This window comes from Gracilinanus agilis, chromosome 1, assembly GCF_016433145.1.
Source record: "Gracilinanus agilis isolate LMUSP501 chromosome 1, AgileGrace, whole genome shotgun sequence".
In the NCBI taxonomy this organism is placed as follows: domain Eukaryota; kingdom Metazoa; phylum Chordata; class Mammalia; order Didelphimorphia; family Didelphidae; genus Gracilinanus; species Gracilinanus agilis.
The window spans coordinates 739,961,660-739,982,964 of record NC_058130.1 but is presented as its reverse complement, the minus strand read 5'-3'; the positions used below and the strand labels follow the sequence as shown (position 1 = coordinate 739,982,964).

The 21,305-nt window shown below is 59.0% G+C and overlaps 1 protein-coding gene across 1 annotated transcript; it reads left to right on the top strand.

Annotated features, from left to right (window-relative positions):
* Positions 1-72: 72 nt before the first annotated feature.
* Positions 73-20,746, top strand: FBRSL1 (fibrosin like 1). The gene is made up of 11 exons (XM_044673046.1): positions 73-145; positions 767-999; positions 1,926-2,137; positions 3,170-3,220; positions 7,236-7,307; positions 7,452-7,481; positions 12,086-12,215; positions 14,005-14,082; positions 14,689-14,772; positions 15,522-15,729; positions 18,138-20,746. Exons 2-11 carry the CDS (start codon positions 921-923, stop codon positions 19,315-19,317), a joined length of 2,124 nt encoding a protein of 707 aa, XP_044528981.1. The 5' UTR covers positions 73-145; positions 767-920; the 3' UTR covers positions 19,318-20,746.
* The last annotated feature ends 559 nt before the right edge of the window (positions 20,747-21,305 follow it).

The following is a 21,305-nucleotide window of genomic DNA, read 5'->3' as shown; positions in this document are numbered from 1 at the left end:
CCCCGCCCCGCCTCACTCCTCAGCCTCAGCAGCTGCAGCCCGCACCCCCGCAGCCCCGGGCCCCACCCCCAGCACACGTGGGGCCCCCCCTCGGCACCTACCCCGGCCATCCCCCCGCCACACACAACGGCCTGCACAGCCTCAGGTAAGGTGGGCCCCCTCTGTGTCCTGGGGGAGGGGGTGGGGGGGGGCAGGGAACAGGGCAGCCGTGGGGGAGGGGGGCACCATCCGGGTATTGGGGTGACTAACTTGTCTCTCCTTTGTCTCTGTCGGCCTCTCTCAATCTGTCTCTCCTTCTCCCCCTTCCGGCCTCTCGTTCTCTCTGCTCTTCACCTCATGTCTCCTCTCCTGCCATCTCCTATCCCTACCTGTCCTTCTGTCCTCCCTCTGTCCATCTCTGTCTCCCACCTCTCCCTTTGTCCCCCCTCTGTCCTCCTCGCCTCGGTCTCTGCCTGTCCCTCTGTCCCGCCACGGTCTCTGCCTGTCCCTCTGTCCACCCTCGGTCTCTGCCTGTCCCTCTGTCCCACCGCGGTCTCTGCCTGTCCCTCTGTCCTCCCCCCTCGGTCTCTGTCTGTCCCTCTGTCCTCTCTGTCTCTGCCCGTCCCTCTGTCCTCCCCCCTCGGTCTCTGCCCGTCCCTCTGTCCTCCCCCCTCGGTCTCTGCCTGTCCCTCTGTCCTCCCCCCTCGGTCTCTGCCTGTCCCTGTCCCCGTGTCTTTGGGGCCCCCGTCTCCCCGTGGCCTTCTGTCTCCCTCCCTCTCCCCAGCAGGAGCAGCAGCGCCAGCAGCGCGGCCAGCCTCAGCCTCCCCAAGCACGTGTCCCCCCACGGGCCGGGCCCAGCCCTGCCTCTGTCCATCTCCAACCTCGCTACCTCGCACTTTGCGCTCCGTTCCCAGGCCCAGCATCAGCACCACGCGGCGGCCATGTTTGCTGCCCCCCCCACGCTGCCCCCTCCCCCATCGCTCCCTGCCAACAGCCTGGTTATCCCCGGACACCCAGCCGGTATGTCCCCGGAGCAGCCCCAGCGCCCACGTGGGTAGACTGAGGAACCGTAGCCAATGGGGCGGGTCCTACGACGGGCCGAGTTTGGGGAAGGAGAGGAAGGCCGGCTATCGCCCTGTCTGGCTAACCAGCGGGACGGGGAAGGGATCCGAAGGCCCCTTTTTAGAGCTGGACAGTCCCCCAGACGGGGTCCCTTGGAGCCCCCGAGGGCTCCCGGACATCCGTCCCGGCCTGTCCGTAAAGTGGAGCCAGAGCCAGGGCAGGCCCTCGGGAGGACGGGCTGCAGGGCAGCTCGCTTTTCTGGATCGGACGTCCGAGGACGTTGTCAGGGGGATCCCCAGGCCGGCCTTCTGGAGGGAAGCGAGTCCTGGCCCGAGGCGGGACGTAGGGCCCCCCTCCTCGGGCTCGGGGGTCCCTGAGGTCCCGTCCTCGAGCCTTAGGGGAGGCTCTTCCCCTGATGGGGCGTCAGCAAAGACCTTTCAGAAGGGAGAAGAGCCCCCGAGGAGCCCCTTCCCCGGGAGCAGGGCCCGTGGGGAGGCCAGCCTCGTAGCCAAGGGAATGGGGATCCCGAGGGGCTCTTCCCCACTCGGGTCTCTGGAGAGAAGGCCTTGGGGGCGGGGGGGGACCCCGGGGAGGACAGCCCGCGTTTTCTGCTGGGATGACTCATGGTGTTCTCTCTTGTCTTTAGATACCAGCCTGTTGATTTCATTCAACCAACCAATCATGTATTGCCAGCCTCATTCGGGGATTCTGATTGGTACTTTGTCACAGGCATCCCTCTTACCTCCACCCTTGAGTCCTCACGTAGAAAACGCCCACAGCATGGCCTGCCGAAACAGGGAGTGCCAGGTGAATATCTGCCCCCCGCCCGCCCGCCGGGACTCACGGCCGACGCCTCTGTGTCTCTCTCTCTTTTTCTTTTCTAGATCACGAGCTGCTCAGGAAAGAGCTGAACACGCGTTTTCTGGTCCAGAGCTCGGAGCGGCCCGGCGCCTCAGGGGGCCCGGGCTCGCCACTGCGGGCGGAGTTCCACCAGCACCAACACACACACCAGCACATACACCAATACACATTCGCCCCCTTCCCTCCCGGGCCGGCCTCCACGCCGCCGCTCCTCTCGCCCTCCGCGCCCGCCCCCGCCCCGGTGCGTAGCGGCAGGGGGGGAGGGCGCCCCTCGTCCTTCCCTCCGTCCCCCCTTCCCCGCGGCCCGCTCACACACCTTTGCTTGCAGCCTGGTCCGGCGAGCGTGCACACGCGCACACACGACACACACACGTACACACACGGGTGCTGGGGGGCCGGGGGTTCAGCCTCTTCTCTTTCTTCCCTTCGGTCTTCCTTCTCAGAGGCAGCTGGTGGTGGGAGGTCCCCGGACCCCCCCCGGCTCTGGGGCTGTGTGTGCTGGGGGGGCCTGTGGTGTGTGCTCTGTGTCCTGTCGCTGTGCTCTCACGCCCGGGCCCGCAAGGGCATCCCGAGGCCGGGCCGCGCCTCCCTCCGCTTGGCCTCGCTCGCCTGTCCCCCTCTGAACGCCAGTCCTGGGGTGTCCGTGCCCCGAGGCTCTGGCTCCCCCCTCCCCGGGGGCCTGGCCTCATGGCCGGATGCCCGCCCGGACACAAACGTGGGTGCGTCCTCCGCTTGGAAATGGGGGCCTCGTGACCCCCTCCCTCGGGCCCTGCCTCTGGGGCCAGGATTCAAATTCTGTCCCTGCTTCTTCTTAGCGTGTGTGACGACACGCCAGTCATTCACGTCTGACCTTCCGTCCAGTGAAGGAGGCTGGACTCGAGGGCCCCTAAGGTCCCGTCCGGCTCTCCTGGCTGCGGAGTGACCCCCCCCCCATGGACACACGCAGGGTCCTAGGAGCCGGCCTTGGGCCTCCTAGAGGCCCAGAATGTTGCCCCCGGGGCCTGCCATCTGGGCCTCGTCCGTGGCTCCTCCCCGGGACCCGGGGTCTGTGGGCCAGTGGGAGAGGAGGGCGCAGACCCGCGGGGAGTGAGGTCCCCGTGACCGCCCCGGCGGGGGCCTCAGAGTCTGGGGGGCTCCCCTTCCCTGGGTCGTGCGGCTCGTGGCCCCCCACTTGCTCCCTGCTCGCGTGGCGGGGGCGGGGTGAGCGGATCGAGGGTGACGTCCGTGCCAGGGGAGGGGCCTCACATGCCTTTCTTTTTCCTTCTAGTTTGACAAATACGGGCCCAAGCTGGACAGTCCCTACTTCCGACATTCCAACGTGAGTGTGAGTGTCCATCGGCCTCCAGAGCCCTCTGTGTCCCCCGTGTTGGTACTCCTCGTCCCCTCCGCGTCCGCAGGCCTCTCCAGTGTGTCCGTCCTCTGTCGCCCCCCGCGTGTCCCTCGTGTCCGCCATCTTGGGCCGCTGTCTGTACCTGCAGGGCTCGCTTTAGCTTGAGGGGGCCAAGAAGGACTTTGAAGCCAGAGGGCCCTCTTGTGGGGACGCTCTGCCGGCTCGGGAGGAGCCCCCAAAAGCTTCCCCCCGGCCCGCCGGCCAGAGACAAGAAGGCGGTGCCTGGCCTACCCTTAGCAAGCTCAGGCGCTCTGCCTGCCCGGCCCGTCCGGTCTGCGGGGGGCTCTCACTGCCCCGCTGGGACCCTCTGAGCAGTACAATGAGGAGGTGTCGGGGGGTGCGTGCGTGAGTGCGTGTGTGTGAGAGACACAGACAGACAGAGGTCAGGGAGCAGCCATGCTGGTCCAAGGGGGGTCTGAGCAGCCCCCAGAGTGTAAAAGACTGGCAGCAGCCCCAGGCCTTCCGCCCTCTGCCCTTCTTTCTTCACCCTGTTTAGGAAAGAGAAGGGAATACGCATTTTTATGTATGTTCTCTCATTTGGTCTTCACAGCCACCCTGGAAGGGAGGCACTCTTAGGATCCCGATTTTATAGTGAGGGAAACTGAGGCAGACCATTGGAGTCCCATAGCTAGGGAAAGTATCTGAGGTAGCATTTGAACCCGGGTCTCCCTGACTCCAGACCCATCCCTGGGCACCACGGCAGCCTTGAGCTGCCTCTTTAGAGGCCGGAACCTCTGAGCGAGGGGATGGGCCTGACGGCCCAGTTTGCTTTTTTTCCCTGGAGGCAGAGCTGGGGTGGTTTCTGGCCCGGCCACCGGGCCTGTCCCCGTTTCTGACCCTCCCGGCATTCTTGTCTAACTGACCTAAATGGAACTTCTCTTCTCTTCTTGTCTTTACAGTTCTTTCCATCCTACCCTCCTGCCATGCCCGGAATGGCCCCCTTGCTTGCCCACTCAGGCCCCTTTGGGTCCCTACAGGGAGCCTTCCAGCCCAAGGTACCAGCTGCCCTGGGGGTGGGAGAGGGAGGGCAGGGGCATGTCCCAGGCGCCCGAGCCCCTGGGGGCTGCATGCAATCCGCCTGGGCCGGCCTCTGAGCCGAGCTCCCTCCTGGGGTCTCTGATGCCTCCGTCGGCCCCCCTGCGTGGACGTTCTGTTTATGGCCCAGAGGAGCCGGGCATGCGGGGGACGCGGCGCTGCTGTCGGGTTCTGAGCTACCCACTGGAAAGAGCGTTTCCAGGAAGCGGCCGGGCTTTCTCCCCGGGAGGGAGAAGAAGCGTGCCAGACTCCTCGCCTGGGGCCAGACCGTCCTCCTCAGATGCCCCTCAGGGTCAGCTCTCCAAGGGGGGACCCAGGCCTTGGCCCAACAGCTTTTTCAGATGAATCCGAAAGCTGCAGGAGAGGAAGAAGGCCGCACTCCACGTGGGCAGAGACGTCCCGAAAGCCTCCCCTGCCTTACACATCCGGAAAACGAGGCCCAGAGCCCAAGCAGAGGAGTGAGCGCCTGCCCGCCACGGAGGCCAGCCCTGGAGCCAAACTCCGGACCGCCACCCCAAGAGGACGGCCCTCTCTCTGTGTCTCGGTGGCACCACGTCAGAGGGCAGTCCTGATGGGGGAGGGATAGAGCCCAAACCAGCGCCGGGCGAGTCCGCTTTCTCCCACCGCCCGGCCCAGCTCGGCCCCCAGACCTCAGGCGGGCAGGAGGAGATGAGCATTGTATGTCTTGCTTTCCTTGAAATGAATTCAGCTGGCCCGAAGGCCCCGGAATATTTTCAGACCCATCACCCATCCCTCCTTGGGCCATCTGAAGGCCTCTGACCTCCCTGGACGTCTCGGGAGCCTCCCCTTCTCTTCCTGGACACGCGGGCCCAGAAGCCACCCAGACAGATCTTCAGAAAGGAGTGACGGAGAAAGGAAATGGGCAGCACGAGGTTATGATGGCGCGGCCTCTGGAAGGCAGATTATCGGTGCCGGGTCATTTTTCAGTTGTTTAGAACCCCATTTGGGATTTCCTTGGCAAAGATACGGGAGTGGATTGCCATTTCCTTCTCCGGCTTATTTGACAGATGAGGAAACTGAGGCAAGCAGGGTTCTATGACTTGCCCAGAGTTGCACAGCTAGTAAGGATTGGAGGCCCAATTTGAACTCATGAAGCATAGTCTTCCCACCCGGAGGCCCCAAGCTCTCTCCAGTGCCCCACATGGATGCCAGCTGACTAAAAGGCCAAACCCCGGGGGGCCGCACTTCCACGATTGTCTCCCCGTCTTTCAGATGGGTGTTCTCCTACATTTACCTGAGGCTGGAGGTGCACTGCGGGGGCCGTCACCCCTGTCATTTTCCCCCATCCTGTGAGATGAGGCTGGGCAGAGGTCATGCCATCCATCTTACACGTTGGGGAAACGGAGGCTGGTGAGGAGAGTGCAGAGCGCGCTGTCTCTGGTTGATCTCGTGGATGGCTTTTCTGGGTGAGAAGGTCGGAAGTGAGGAAGCGGGCAGCGCCCGCCGAACAAGGCCGTGCCGCTCTCACCTGCTTGCCTCATCCGGATTTTGTCTGGGAAGCAGCCAGGCCTGAGGGACCCCTCCTGGGTCAGAGTCCAAGCCAAGCCCTTCGGGGTTGTTCCACAGACCTTAGCAGCCCTCCTACGTCACACCAAGTGGGCCCTGCGTTCGAGGTGAATTGGGGGGCCTGTGCCCAGCTCCCTTTGGCGTTGTCTCAGGGAAGCAGGAGAAGCAGAGCTACAAGGTCTCCTCAGCGGCGGGCAGAGGGGAGAATTGGACCGATTTACATTTAAGCAGACCTGGAATTGGCGCACAAGACTCGGAGCCTTTGTCTCCGTCAGGCCTGCCGTGTCTGTCTTCAGCTCGAGGTCCCGGGACTGGACGTCTAGCATCCCCGCCAGAAGTCAGACACGGACCCCACGGCGGTGCCGGCAGTGGCCACAGACACGGGAGCATCGTCTCGTCCACAGCCATCCGTCACCGGGAAATCACAGAATCCATGAGCAGAAAAGGGACCTCCGAGGGCCTCACCCTCCCCCAGGGTGTCTCCAGAGAGCCGTCCAGGCCGGCAGTTATCCAGCCTTCGCTCGAAAGACATCCGGCCGCGGGAGTCTTGTTCCCTCCCAGGACCGTGTCCCCAGAGGCCCGGGCACGCTGCCGGTGCTTCTGGATGGACGGTCCGAGCCCGGGAATGGTGGCGGGGCAGAGCTGGCCCCGGCTCAGGGCTCCACCCTCTCCCCCTTGCTCGAGGCCCCGGGCCCCTGGGGCGGCTCTCCTTGAGCCAGCATGGAACTGGCCGTGGTCTGTGGTGGCTTTTCATGTTTTATAAGAAAGGCAGCGTGCGTGTGCGTGAGTGTGAGAAGTATGCGTGCAAAGGGCCATCGAGCCATAGTAAAAAAGGACCCTCCGAGACGGCCTGGCCCAGAAAAGCGAGGCTCGAGCAGGGAGTCGTGATTCTGGGGGTCACGGCGTGGGAGTGGCCAGGCTGAGGCTCTCTCAGTCCGGGATCGTCCTTGCTTGTGTTTGGCCAGCTGGACTCGTTGGCCACCTTCCGTGTGGGCACCAGACGCTGAGAGAAAAGGGGAGGCGCCCGAGCTCGGGGAGCCTCCCTCCAGCGGAGGCCTCGGCCGGACGCACAGGAGTGCCTGGACATGCCATCCCCAGAGATCCCCGACTGAATCGTTTCGGAGGGTCGGATCTGGGGGGCAGTCGGGAAGGGCTCCCCGGGGAGGTGGCCTTCCAGCCTCGCCACCTCAGCCCAGGGCCGGCAGAAAGCACCCGCTCAGACGGCAGACCTCCTCCTCGCCCCCTTCAGGTCCCACTCGGATGCGCAGCCCTGTCAGAGCGTTAAAACTTCACGAGACGGGAGCCGGGCCGAGTGGGCAGTGTAGACGGGGTCTCCTCTGACCTGCCGGCTCCTCACTTACCCCCTCTTCTTTCCCTGCAGACGTCAAACCCCATCGACGTGGCGAGCCGGCCCAGCACCGTCCATCACGCCCTCCTGCAGAAAACTCCAGGGGTGGGTATCGAGGCCCTCCCTCCGAGCCCGAGATCGAGACCCTCTCATGTTGTACGAAATGGCCCTCGGGATGGGGAGGGAAGCGGGGCCCCAAGTGTCCCCACCCCAGAGGTCTGGTCGTAATTGCCTTCTCGTTGGTTGCAGGTGTCTGACCCATACAGGACACAGGTCAGGGTAAGTGAGTCTGGGTGTCCGTCCATCCCGGGGACCTTTCGTGGTGGGAAGGGCGCCATCCTCCGGCACAGCTTGTGCCTCCGGCGTGAGAGACCCAGGAGAAGCTCAGCCTTTCATAGCTAGCCCTGGGTCTCCGAGCTAAATGGGCCCCCATCCATTCATCTCCCCAGAAATCCGAGTCCCCGCACCTTCCCCAGGGAGGGAGGGAGGGAAAGGGAAGAGACCAGCAGGCCCACGAGCGAGCGCCTCCAGCCAACAGTCCGCATTTCTCCCCTTGCAGAAGCCGGGAAAGTGGTGTGCTGTGCACGTCCAGATCGCCTGGCAGATCTACCATCACCAGCAGAAGATCAAGGTGAGAGCCCTGCGCCACGGCCCTCTGTGCACACTCCGTGTTCCCACCCACCTCGTGGGCTCCCCGCAGGGCCCTCATGCCCTGGAGGGTTCATGGCCTGCATCTCAGACCGGCCGGCCAGCCTTGCTGCGCCCAACAGGTGTTTGGGTGGGTATGAGAGGGAGACAGACAGAAAGAAGGAGGGAGAGACAGAAAAGGAAGGAGACAGAAAAAGGAAGGGGTGAGAGAAAGAAAAGGAGAGGCAGACAAAAAGGGGAGAGAGAAGGACAGAAAAGAGAGGAGACAGATAGGGAGGGGGAGAGGGAAAGACAGAAAGGAAAGGGAGGGAGGAGAGAAGGCAATAACTTGGCACTTGGAACATCCAGAACTCCTAATAAGATATCCCTTTAGTACAGTCTAGCTACAGTTTGTCCTCAGCCTGGGAAGAAGTGTCACAGCAGCCAGACAAACACCTAGATGTGTGTTTATTTGGGAGAGCCCAAGCAGAGATGGCTGCAGCAGATGTTTCCAGGGAAAGCATTCAAGAAAGAGGACTTAGGACAGGGAGGTCTGGTTTGGGGGGAAGGCATATTGGCAAGAGGGCATTCCAAAGGTGGAAGGAGTGAGCCTTTGCTGGGGATCATTGCCTGGAGGTGGGAAATCAGGAGGCTCATTTGGAAAGCAAATCTCAGCCCTGCTCCCTGAGAACTTTCTATGGCTTTGGTTGGGTCACTCACTTCTGAAGCCTTAATTTCTGCCCTCTAGAATAACCGGCTTGGGGGAAAAAAAATAAGGGACTTGGATTAGGGCATCACTGATCTCTTCCAGCTTTAGACCAGTGATGGTCTGAAAGGGGATGAGTGAAAATGGCCCCAACAAAATAGAGAATCACTGGGAGATCCGATTCAGATTGAGAAGGACTTTGAGTGCCAAGGAGAGAAGTCTGGGGCTGTTTCGGGGAGGCCTATGTGGGATGGATGGAAAAGGGGCGAGAGCAGAGACTGGGAGGCCAGGAAGGAGGTAGGTTGATTGAGGAGGAGTGAAAAGGAAGGAGTCATCTGCTCTTTGGTGATCCATAGGCCATTATGATGTGAGAAGGAAGAGCCCAACATGGCCCTGAGGTTTCAGACAGTCTCTCCCTGTCCCAAACTGGATGTCCCGTAGACATCTCAAACTCCATAAGTCCAAGGTGGAAAGGTAATAGTGCCATGAATAGAAATCTGCAGCCCAGCTGTGGGCGTGTGGAATTGGAGAGACATCCAGGTAGAGGCGGCGGTGGGGCCCCCAACAAGCACGTGGATCGCAGCTTCCCATGCGCTAGGCAGGCTTTGTCCTCAGATCTGCCCTCCAGGAGCTCCAAGCTAAGCGGACAGAAAACACGTAAACCGCAGGGACGAGCCCTGGGGAGTGCAGTGGACGGGGACGGTGGGTAGAGGAAGCCGAGGCTACCAAGAGGGGAGGAAAGGGGGCTAGAGCAGACTGCAGAGACCGAGAAGAGGACATTGGAGGAAAGACCTGGGATTGGATCCCTGCTGGCAGACGCTGGCAAAAGCAGCTTCCTTCGAGCGATAGAAAGAGATTGAGGAGACACCGAGGGTACGCCAGAAGGGGGGATGTGAGGAGGTCTCTTTTGAGGCACATTGCCAAGGCCCAGGCCTTCTTAGAAATCTTGCTTGTATTGATCTCTTTCGTATGTTTTCACCCAAGTAATAGCTATGCTTCTACATCCTGACTTTCTTGTTGTGAGTTGGCATAAGAAACAAAATGGAAACTTGGGAGAGTTTTGAGGAAGCTGAAGACGACAACACAGAAAAAGTTTTAGAAACTCGTTTTTACTTACCGTTTTCCTACATACAGCCTAAGACCCCATACTTGACCCAAATTTTACAGTAAGGTACTGTAAATATCACTTAAAAGAAAGAAAAAATTCAGACTTCTTTCTCATGAAAGGAAGGCCAAAACATTTTATGTGGATTTTCCAGATGACGAGGCTCCACAGTGTAAAAAGGATTCCTGCCTGTCCGTCACCCTCCCTTACCTAGTGAGCCATCCCTAATAACAAAGGTTTTGCTTTGGGCTTTTCTTTTTTTTTAAAGGATAAGGGAGGAAACACGGATTGATTAAATACCTACTATGTGTGCCAGTCACTCTGCTAAGCACTTTACAAATAGGATCTCACTGGATCCTCACAACAACCCTGACAGAGTATACTCAGGTTCCCCACTTTATAGATGGGAAACATGTTACATTATGTCTGACTCTTTATGACCCTGGTTGGGTTTGGGGGGGGGAGGGTGGCTGGCAAATATACTGGAATGGTTTGCCATCTTTTCTAGCTCATTTGACAGAGGAGGAAACTGAGGCAAACTTTCCCAGACACACACAGCCAGGAAGTATCTGATGTTGGGTCTTCCTGAGGCCAGCACTATCCATTAAGCCATCTAGCTGCCTCTGGAGGGAGGGGGAGAATACCCCTATGCCCGTATTAGCCTTTGTGGATGAGCTGTGCAGTCAGAATTCCACTGCCATGGGCACCCCTGTCTTCAAAGAGGGGGAGCTTTTTAGGACTGGTCAGATCTTCAAAGCATATTTATGGAAAGGAGAGAAAGAACAAATGGAGACCAAAGATGCTAGAGATATGCCTGGAGAGCATATCCCGGACGAGACACGAAGGGGTTCACAGAAGAGCATCCTCCCATCCATGGGGAGAAGGGGACCATGATCACCTTGTAAATGCTTCCTCCTCACCCCAAAAACATCACCAAACACCTCTTTCTTCATTCTTTACATCCTGCATTGAGAGTGAGGGGTGGGAGCTTGAGCAGGGGGGATCAGATCCATTGACCCAAGGACTATGGAAAGAGCCCAAGATTAAAAGTCAGGGGGCAGCCAGACCTGGAGTAGAGACATCCTGGGTTCAGATATGGCCTTGAACACTTTCTAGCTGTATGGCCCTGGGCAGGTCACTTAACCCCAATTGCCTGCTTCTTAACTGCTTTTCTGCTTCAGAACCAGTACTTTGTATGCATTTTAAGACAGATGAGGTGAGTTTTGGGGGCTGTTTTTCATTTGTTTTTTAGTTAAATGATCTAGGTTGTGATTCTAGTAGTTCTGTTGGCTTCCTGTGAGACCTCAGAAAAGTCATAGTGGCCATTCTTCAGAGGCAGTATGACTTTGGACATATCATCTAACCCTCCCCAGGCCTCAGTTTATTCATAAGATGACTTCCACCTACAAAACCTTCTGTGGTTTCTAGTGAACCTTTGGCCTCATTTTCACCATCTAAAATGAGAGGGTTTGAGTGTCGACCCTCAGAAGTCTGAGGTTCCCTCTAACTCTATCTGGGTGCCTCTATTTCTTTGTCTGTAAAAGGGGAGAATTGGACTTGGCTAGCCTCTGAGGGCCTTTCTGCCTCTAGACCAGGGAGCCGTGGAGAGAGAGAACAGCACAAGAGGGACCGATCTGAGAGGCAAGTGTAGATGACAGAGAACTAACGGATCAGATGGTGGGGAAGGAGAGACTTAACGGTCCTTTTGGAGGGGGCTCAGGAGGTGCCACAGTGGAAGCCCACTTGGGTCTGTTCTGACCGTCCCAATGAGAGAAGGCAGCAGGTGATTGGGAGTAAGACGCTTAGAAAGACTGGCTTTGGCCGTTAGCCCTCTGCTCAAGGGGAGACTGGTGTGAAGCAAAGACTGACACTAACTGACCAGGCCCCAGGCCCTCGGACACTCTCACACACTCTCTCTCTCTCTCTCTCTCTCTCTCTCTCTCTCTCTCTCTCTCTCTCTCTCTCTCTCTCTCCTCCACCCTGGCTGCAAACTGGATGTCCCATAGTCAAACTCACTGTTTCTAAAATGGAACTGCCTCGTTCTCTCCCTCAGCCCCCCCCCATTACTGGGGGCCCTGCCCTTTGGGCTCTGGCAGCCTTGGGGTCCCTCCTTACCCCCAGCCACATAATACTGTCCCTTGGTGACTCTTCCAACATGGCGCCCCCTCTCCCCTTCCCTGTCTCAGCACGAGCTGTGCCCGCCACGTCCGGAATGTCCTCCTTCCTCACTTTGGCCTCTCGGTTTCCTCGGCTTGCTCGAGAAGGCTGAAAATCTCCCCGTGTGGGAGGTCTTTTCTGAACTGCCCAGCTGGCAGCTGCCAACAGCCTCCCTTCGTGCTTGTTGCTGGCGGAGGGCCGGAGAGCGCCTCCCTGTGGCTGTGGGGGCCCAGCGGGGACTCTGCCCCAAGCCTCCCCTTCAGCCCATGTCCTCTGTCTTTGCAGCAGATGCACCTGGATCCGCACAAGCTGGAGATTGGCGGCAAGCTGGACCTGTTCAGCCGGCCCCCGGCCCCCGGGGTGTTTCCCGGCTTCCATTATCCCCAGGACCTGGCCAGACCGCTTTTCTCCACCACAGGTAAGAGAGGCCGCAGGGCTGTGGTTCTGTCTGTCTGTCTGTCCACTCCCCCGCTCGCCTCCTGGATGGGGGCCCCCATGGCTACCACTCGCCTGAGCTCATGTGAGCCCGCGCGAGGAGAGCCCAGAGGCCGGCCTGGATTCCGGGCCCAGAGTCGTGTCTCCTTGGCTTTCCTTGATGATCATTTTAGCCTTGTTTCTTTTCTGGGGCCAATTCTCGTCATAAAGAAGAAGCTGGTTTGCATGGGGGGGGAGACGAGGGAGGGGACGTTGAAAGCCACACCACATGGCAGCACCACCTTGCACTTTGTGACGGGAGGAAGGAAGGAAGGAAGGAGGGAGGGAGGGAGGGAGGGAGAGAAGGAAGGAAGGTAGGTAGGTAGGTAGGTCAGTCCTGCCTGGAACATGTTTTGGAGGAAAGCCTGGGCCCGCCCGCTCCGGGAGGAGAAGGTGCTCTCGAGTCTAAGGAGAAGCGCTCAGAGCTTGCGGGTGTCCTGGGAAGGGAGGACAGAGGACAGGCCCCCGTTGCTCCTGGTGGATGGGGGAAGAGGACCGTCTTACTCCGCCCCTTCTCTGCCAAGAAGTGTCATTTTGAGATGGATAAGATGGAAACGCTCCCCCCACCCCGCCATGACTTATTCCCCAATAAGTACAGAGCTACACGGAGCCCGTTCAGAGGCACGTTGGTGGCCCGTGGATAGAGAGCCAGGCCTGGAGCCGGGGCCTGGGTTTAAATCTGGCCTCAGATACAAGTCCCTTCGCCCACTTGCCTAGCCCTGGGCCTCCTTCTGAGAAGAAAGGAAGGCTTTTTAGAAACTAGACACAGCCCGTTGGGCCCTCGCCATGACACGGGAAGGACCAGGATTGGGCTTGATGGCCGGGTCACAGTGACTCGCTTTGGAAAGACCCTGGAGGAGGGCGAAGAGGCTTTGGGAGGAGAGAAGGGCCGGCCTCCTGGTGCGCAAGAGTGGCGCCGGCCTGCTTGGCCTCCACTCCGTGTAGGATTAAAAGGATGAGGAGTAACACCCAGAAGAGGAAAACTGGGATGTTCATCCAGAACAGGCCGTGCCAAGGATCATGAGCTCCTCCCTACACCCGGGGGGGGGGGGGCACACCCAGGTGAAGTGACTTGTCCAGGGTCACACAGCTCGTCTGTGTCTGGGGCTAGATTCGAACTCGGATCTCGCTGGCTCCAGGTCCAGTGAAGTTACCTCAGGGTTCCATGCCGAATCTTGGCTAGGGACACCGTGGCAAGCTTATTGAATTGGTGGAGGACAAACGAAGAAACGAGATGAGCAGAAAAGTGGAGGGGGGAACCTCCCAAAATCACTAAAGCAAACAAAAATAGGGAACTGAAGCTTGTGAGGGGAAATGACGTGGGATGAACTTGTGTTAACTTGTGTTAAGGGATATCTACAAAAATGGGGGCGTCTGTTCACCACCAGAGCAAGATGCATGAACAAGGAGATGCAGCTACAGGAAAGCGGCCTGGGGCCAAATAAGAGGGGGGGGGCATTTATTTTTAATAAAATTCCATAGATACAGTTTTGTCTCTTCCCTCGCTCTCTCCTTGGATGTAGGGGGAAGGCCTCTCTGCAGCGTCTGATGGGGGTCAGCCCCCTGCCTCCTCCACCAGTGCCAGGCTCCCTAGTATGAAAGACCAAAGAATGGGGCCATTTCTCCATCTGACCCCCCTCTAAAGAGATGAGGAGCCTGGGAGAGGGAGCTCCAGCTCTCAGCCCCCGGCTCCTCTGACCAGGACCCTTTCCTTCCTCCTCTTCCCTCTCCAGGCACTGCCCATGCAGCCACCACCCCGTTTGGCCCCTCGGCCCATCACAGCAGCTTCCTGCCCACCAGCCACCTGACAGGTGAGTGCTGCGGGGGAAACCGAGAAAGAGCGTAGAATAGAGCATCTGGGCTGAAGGACAGAGCCCACTGGCCCGAACCCTGGGAGTGGCTTGGGGGATAGAGAGGCAAATCTAGAGCCAGGAGTTCCTGGGTTCAAATCCCACCTCAGATACTTCCTAGTCAGGTGATCCTGGGCCACTCCATTGCTTAGCCCTAACCATTCTTTTGCCTTGGAACTCTTACTGACTCTAAGAAGGAAGGGAAGGTTCCCATTTTAAAAATAAGTAAACCAGGCCTTGCCTTCTGGGAACCCAGACTCCATCAGGCCTCAGCATCAGTGAACAGCCTACCTTGGGCACTAGATCTCAAATCAACAGCCCTCGCCCTGGAGGCAGGTACATGGTGTATTAAGCCTCTCCTGTGGGGCCTCCTGCTGGCCTTGAGAACTTCTCTCTTAGAGGGCCCCCCCCACCTTGAGGCCCCCACAGCACCCCCAGCCTGGGTACCCTTGGGCCTGATACAGTTATGGGATGTTGGGGGGATCCCCAGCCTCAGCGCCTCCGCAGCACCCCCAGATCTGGCCCTGCCAATGTGGGCAATTCTGATTCCCCCCCTTGTCTCCGCAGACCCCTTCAGCAGGTCCAGCACCTTTAGTGGCCTTGGCAACCTGGGGAGCAACGCCTTTGGAGGCCTGGGCAGCCACGCACTGGGTGAGTATGCCGGAGGCCCTCCTTCATTTCATGGTGGGGAGATTCTGGGGGGAGGAGATCATGGGAATCACACACAGCAATGTGACGGCGGTCCGTGCCTGGGTGATGGGAGGTTTGCGAGGCACCTGCACTACCTGATGCTTTAAAAGAACCTGGGACAGGGAGGTGGCATCGGTGGGGAGCCGGGCCAGAGACCGGAGGTCCTGGTTCCAATCTGGCCTCAGACACGTCCCAGCTGGGTGACCCTGGGCCAGTCACTTAGCCCTTACCGCTCTTCTGCCTCGAAGCCAGTATGGAGTAGTATTCTAAGGCAGAAGGTCAGGGTTTAAAGAAACAAAAGGCAGCAGCACCCTTCCCTTCCACCCGAGACTGGCTTAGAGAGCGAGGTGATGTCAGCCAGACCTTTCTTCAGGGCTCTGGGTGGCCTGGGGGTCGCTGGAGGCCTTCAGACGGAGGCTGGGCACACAGAGGCCGGAACAAAAATTCAGTGATCCGCACAGGGTGCCCTGGGGTCAGCGTCAGGCTTGGGCTGTCCCTCCGCTCCCTCCTACCTTCCCCAGCCTGTCGCCCCCAGCTAGGGCTTCAGAGCACCCTGAGGGGTCACTTGGGGGCCCTGAGGAGTCACTCGGGAGCCACGCACTCCTCTTACACGTGGGGAAACGAAGGCCCAGACCGGCCTCTCCCTCCCGGGCACCTCAGCCACTCTCCGCTCCGGCCCCCGCCTGACCACGCCGCTTTCTCCCCTCCAGCTCACAACAGCATCTTTGCTCACAAGGAAGCCACGACGCTGCAGAGCTTTAGCAACCCCCACGAGCCCTGGAACCGTCTACACCGCACCCCGCCCTCCTTCCCAACCCCTCCACAGTGGCCCAAGCCCGGAGACCCGGAGCGGAGCTCAGCCCTGAGCAACCACGACCGAGACCGGGAGCCCGAAAAGGGCAAAGAGGAGCGAGAGCGGTGAGTGCTCGGTCCGCAGGCTGGACGCTCCCCCGCCCTGGTGACCCCGGGCGCTGTGACGATTGGGCTCGTGATGATCCCCATTTTACAGAGGAGAAAAGTGAGGCTCCCCAGGGAGCGAGTCCAGTCCAACACCCCAGGCACTGCCTAGTGTAGACGGGCACCCCTCCCGGAAGGAAGCCGCTGAGGGTATCGTCTGGTACTGTCGTGTTCCGTGTCCAGGGAAAGAGACGGCCCTGGGCCCTGCGCCCCTGCCCGTTCCTAGGCACACCTGTGGGCGCTCGGGCACGGCTGCCAGCCTCTAGGGGGGCGTTGGAGTGCTGAGGACGGCCCCCTCGGCCCATTGAAGGCCACTCTTGGTTTGACACTTGCAGAAACGAGGCCCAGAGAGGAGGGGACTCCACAGGGAGGGAACGAGGGGCTTCTTCTGGGGTTCTGACCACTGAGAGCAGCTGGGGCCGGGGGGCTGGAGGCAGCATTGTGAGGGGAAGGACCGGCCTGGGGATGGACAGAAGCTTCAGAAAGGCTAGCGTCCATCCAGGGTCAGGAAGAACTTCTAATCACTTCAGAAGGCTTTGGGGGGGGGGTGATTTTTTTTTTTTAAACCCTTGTATTGTCTCATAGGTGGAAGAGTGGTAAGGGTGGGCAATGGGGGTCAAGTGACTTGCCCAGGGTCACACAGCTGGGAAGTGGCTGAGGCCGGGTTTGAACCCAGGACCTCCTGTCTCTAGGCCTGACTCTCACTCCACTGAGCTACCCAGCTGCCCCGGGGGGGGGGGGGGGGATTCTTATTCAGATGTGTTTAGACTCCGTGGCCCCCCTGGGAGCTTCCTCCAAGATCAGAGAAAGGCCAGAGCCTGGTTAGATAGGTCAGGGAGGACTTCATGGAAGAAGCAAGGCTTATGGGGTTCCTCTAGGACAATATTTGGGGAAAGGATTCCAAAAAAGTATTCCAGGAGGGCCAGATAAAATGTGAGGTGACCAGAAGGGGGAGTTTGGGGAGATCTCCAGGAGAGAAACTTGAATAGGAGGCCAGAAGGTTTGTGGATGGTGAATGCATAGATCCATGGGACAACAGGCGGTTATGAAGTGTAACAGAGGCCCAAATGGAAGGGCCCCTGCCCGGGGGACTTCCATTCTATCAGAGAAGCCTTTAATAGGTGGTGCAGGAAGGAGAGCCCCAGGGACACCCCCACCCCCAAGGTTTGGCCCCAGGGAAGAGGGACGGGAGGGACAGTGGTCGAGACCACCAGTTAGGAGCCTACCATAGGGCAGAACAGGCCTAAGGGAGGGAGGGGAGGAAGCTACCCGCTGGGCCTGGACTGGGCCTGGGCGGCTCATTCAAAGAGAAGAGGGAAAGACTTGGAGCTTGGTGCCTGGAGGAGGCCAGGAGGAGGCCATGGGCAGGGGAGCTGACTGGATTGAGGTGGGGCCATTCTGGAACAGCCCAGGGACATCCAGAAGAAGCAGGACAGCAGTCAGCTGGGCTTGTGAAATTGGGCGCTCTTTACATGGAGGGGTCCTGGTCAGACCCCGTGGGGTGAATTAGGTCCTGAGAGAAGGGCCACGGTGGAGAGAGGGGGCTGGTGGCTGAGGCCCCTGACCCCCGCAGAGGGCTAAACCATGTGACTGGACCCAAAAACAGGGCTGGGCGCGGGCAGGTCATTCTTCCAGCTCTAACCTTGTAAGATGCTCCAAGTAAATAGAGATGGAGGAGACCAGATAACCATTGGGGTCCCTCCCTGCCATTGGGAGTCCTTCCCAGCCGATGGCCATGTCTATAGAAAAGAGAAGAGACCCACAGTGGGGACTAAGGGGGGTCCTGCTTCCCGTGTGGTCAGGGTGGAGCCACTCTTTCTCCTCTTGAAGCGCCCACTACCTCCCAGGCCCTGCTAAAGGCTTGCCGGAGGGTCTCATTGGATCCTCACAACATCCCTGGAGGGGAGGCCGGAGCGTGGGCCCGGGTTCACATTGGGGAAACCCAGGCAGACGGGTTCAGTGACTTGCCCAGGATTACACAGATAGGAAGTGACTGGTCAGATTTGAACTGGCGTCTTCCTGACCCCTGCCAGTGGCATGGAGCCTGGGATCTTGTGTTCTTTCACCGGAGCTGGACTAGGAGTGGCCAAAGTTGGGGATGAGGGGGGGGTTAGCGCCTGGGTTCCCCTCTAATCCCACTGCCAGGCCTCAGAGTCTTGTTGGGGATGGGGGAGGAGGTCAGGCAGGACAGCCTGAAGGAAAGGGCCATCGGAGGGAGCGTCCCATCCTAAGCAAAGTCCAGAGCCGCTCAGATGAGCAGGAAATGGCGCCTCAGCTTGCAGGAGCTTCTCCTGGGCCCCTGGGAGGGAGCCGGAGGGCAGCACGGTGGTGGCCGCTGCGGGCCCCTAGCAAGGTCTTTGTTTCCCCAGGGATATCCTGGACAAAAGCCGCCATTCAAACCGGTCCTCCCCAGCCTCGGCCCCCGTGACCCATCAGATCAGCAACCTCATCCGCAGCAACAGCCAGACCTCCATGGAGCCCTCCCGGCCGGCCGCAGGCCTGGGCGAGAGGGAGCCCCCGGACCGCCTCCGGGATGCCCCGCTGCCCGAGCACAAGGTCAAGGAGAGCCGCTCTCCGGTAAAGGAGGCCCCGAGCCTGGAGAAGCGGCCCCCGGAGGATGGCGGAAAGCCCGTCATCCAGTCCGTGTCCCCCTACAGCAAGCCCAGCCTCAGCGAGAGCCTCAAGCTCAGCGGCCTGGTGGCTGCCAAAGAACTGGAGCGGAACCCCGAGCCGCTCAAGAACGACGTGAAGGTGAAGGAGGAGCGCAAGGAGGACGGCGACGTGCTGGTGGTGGGGTCCGAGCCCTCCCGGGAGCCTCCCGCGGCTCCGGCCCTGCACGGGCTGCCCCTCCCCCACTCGATCGCCCCCGCCTCCGTGCCTCTGGCCATGGGCGGGGTGCACCCCCTGGGAGGCGTGAACGTGCTGGACCGCTCCCGGGTCATGACCCCCCTCATGGGCATGAGCCCCCTGACTGGGAGGGAGCGGCTCCCGCACCCCGGCTTCTCGTGGGAGCCGCTCCGGGACCCGCTGCGGGATCCCTACCGCAGCCTGGATCTGCACCGCCGCGTGGACCTCCAGCTGCGCTCAGACCCCTTGGCGCACCGCCTCCCCGTGGCGGGCTCGGGCTTCTACGACCACGAGCGCCCCTACCGGGACCGGGAACCCCACGACTACACCCCCGAGAGCCTGCTGGAGGCCCGGCGGGAGCAGCAGGAGCGCGAGCGCCTCCAGCTGCGGGAGGAGCTGGAGCGGGCCCGGGCGCACCACCTGCACCCACCGCCCATCGACAGCCACCTGGCCCACGTGCCGCCCTTCATGCCTCACCTGAGCGGGGTGCACTACCCCAGACTGAGCCCCTCGGCCGCCACCGCCCTGCACAACGGGATCCTGGCCAGGACCCCGCCCACCGCGGCCCTGAGCGCCCCGCCCCCCCTGGTGCCGGCAGGGGGCGCCCGGCCCGCCTCCCCCCGCAGGACTACGCCCCTCACAAACTCGGAGGCCAGGGACTACTCCCCGTCCCGGAACCCCAAAGAGGTGGAGGCCCGGTAGTCCCCTCCCCACCCCCACCCCGAGAATTTTAAAGCTCCTGTACAGAAACAGAATCTTTTACAAAATGCACTGCTGTAAACTTTTTTTTATGTAAATTTGTAGACCTTAAGCACAGTTCCATAAATCCTGGGGGTTATACAAACTTCGCACCACCAAGCTTGTGTAGCCGGGAATCGAGCGTGGCGAGACGGTCAGGAAGGCTCCCGCACCCAGAAGCGTCCCAAATGCCTTTGTAGGTGGTTTTTTCATTTCGTGCCCTTGACTCGCTTGACAGAAAGGCTGGCTTTTGGGGTCCTTAGTTGGCTTTGCCCTTTGCCATCCTCAGCTTCTTCCTCACCGAGGTGACTCCCAGGGTTTGTTTCTTAAAAGTCTTATTTATGGAGAAAACTGTTATTTCCTACAGCGCACTGTGAGGCTCCCAGACAAGACCAGCCGGTCCTTCCCTCCCCTTGGTACTTTGGAACCGAAGTTACAGATATATATTAAAATAATTATTAATAATAATAATGTACAAAACTGTTTGTTTTTTGCCTTATTATATTATGCAGAAATTTTAAGAGGGATTCTTTTTGACTTCTTGTTTAAAAAACAGAAACCAAGGAAACAATTGTAAATATCCTATTAATATAAATGTAAAACATTCAATTCTTAACCTAAGTAGACTTTATAAAACAAAAATGGTTTCTAGAACCACTTTGGTTATTCGCTAAAAACTCCTCTGCTATCTGGGGGAAACAGTCTCTAGAGAGCAAGGTGGCCTCCGTGGTCCCTTCGGGAATAGCCTAGCTGTGGGAGAGCCCCCGGGCAGCTTGGGTCGGGGGGCAGCCACCGGAGGGGGCACTTTCTTCAGGCCAGACACCGGCCCGGAGTGCCCAGAGGAACGCAGAGCTCGGGAAAGAGGCCACACAGAAAAGGGCCCGTCCTAGAAAGAGAGGCAGCCTTCGCAGCTCCTACCCAGAGATGGGCCCAAGGGGTCCGGGAAGGGATGAGATCATGGGGAGGGGGAGCAGAGAGACCTGCCACAGGGAGGGGGGTGCCCTCGAGGAGTGTAGACACAGCCGAGGAGTGTAGACACGACCGGGAGGGACTAGCGGTCCCCACGACTAGCAGAAACAATTTTCTATGGACCTTTGTGCTCATTGTGCAGTGTTCTTACTGGAACTGGTAAACAAAACAAGTAGAATTTTAGGAGTGCAAAAAAAAAAAAAAGTCTACTGGTTGATTTTTTTTTTTTTAATTTTTTTAATTTTTAAAGGCAGAAGAAATTCTGATATATTCTCTGTAGTACATGAAGCCCATCAGCCAACGTTTGTTTCTGTGTGGTTCTTTGGCCTTGACCTCTGTGGCATGACATGGTTTTGGTTTCCAGTTTTACTTTTGTGCATATATATATAAATATACAAACATATATATATGTCACCATGCTTTCCCTGCTGTACGCCCTCCTTATGTGTTTATTTTCCGGCGCCCACGTTTCAGAGAGGCCTCGCTCCGTCGGGGCGCTCCGCCCTCGTCGATTCTGCCATCCACTGCTGTTTCTTTCCTCAACGCTGTATTCTCCATCCCCATCCTTCCCTCCACGACCCTGTAATTTTAAACTTTCCGTTTCCTTGTAGATCAATGAAGATAAATACAACATTGATTTTGGATGAAAAGATGCTTGAGTCTTTCTGTGTCCTGGCTTGGTCCTGGTTCACTCTGAGGCTAAGGGCTTATCGACACATGCTGTTCCATCCAAGCTTCTCGGGGTGCAGGGCGGGAATGGGAGGGGGGGACCCACCAACAGACCCTGTGCTGCCGAGGATTGGGGGGAGGCCTTGGCTTCAGCCAGGGTCCTCAGTGAGGGAGAATCCAAGGGGAACTTTGGGCAGAAGTTCACAGTGAATGTGTAAGGGACTCTCTCTCTCTCTCTCTCTCTCTCTCTCTCTCTCTCTCTCTCTCTCTCTCTTTCTCTCTCGCTCACTCTCGCTCTCTCTCCCTTTCTTTTT

What these genes read in the sequence shown, in the direction of transcription:
- FBRSL1 (XM_044673046.1), top strand. Translation starts at nt 921, where the DNA reads ATGTTTGCTGCCCCCCCCACGCTGCCCCCTCCCCCATCGCTCCCTGCC. An exon ending in CCTACTTCCGACATTCCAAC is followed by an intron (nt 3,221 to 7,235) that starts GTGAGTGTGAGT and finishes CTTTCCCTGCAG; the next exon opens with ACGTCAAACCCCATCGACGT. An exon ending in GCCCACCAGCCACCTGACAG is followed by an intron (nt 14,083 to 14,688) that starts GTGAGTGCTGCG and finishes TTGTCTCCGCAG; the next exon opens with ACCCCTTCAGCAGGTCCAGC.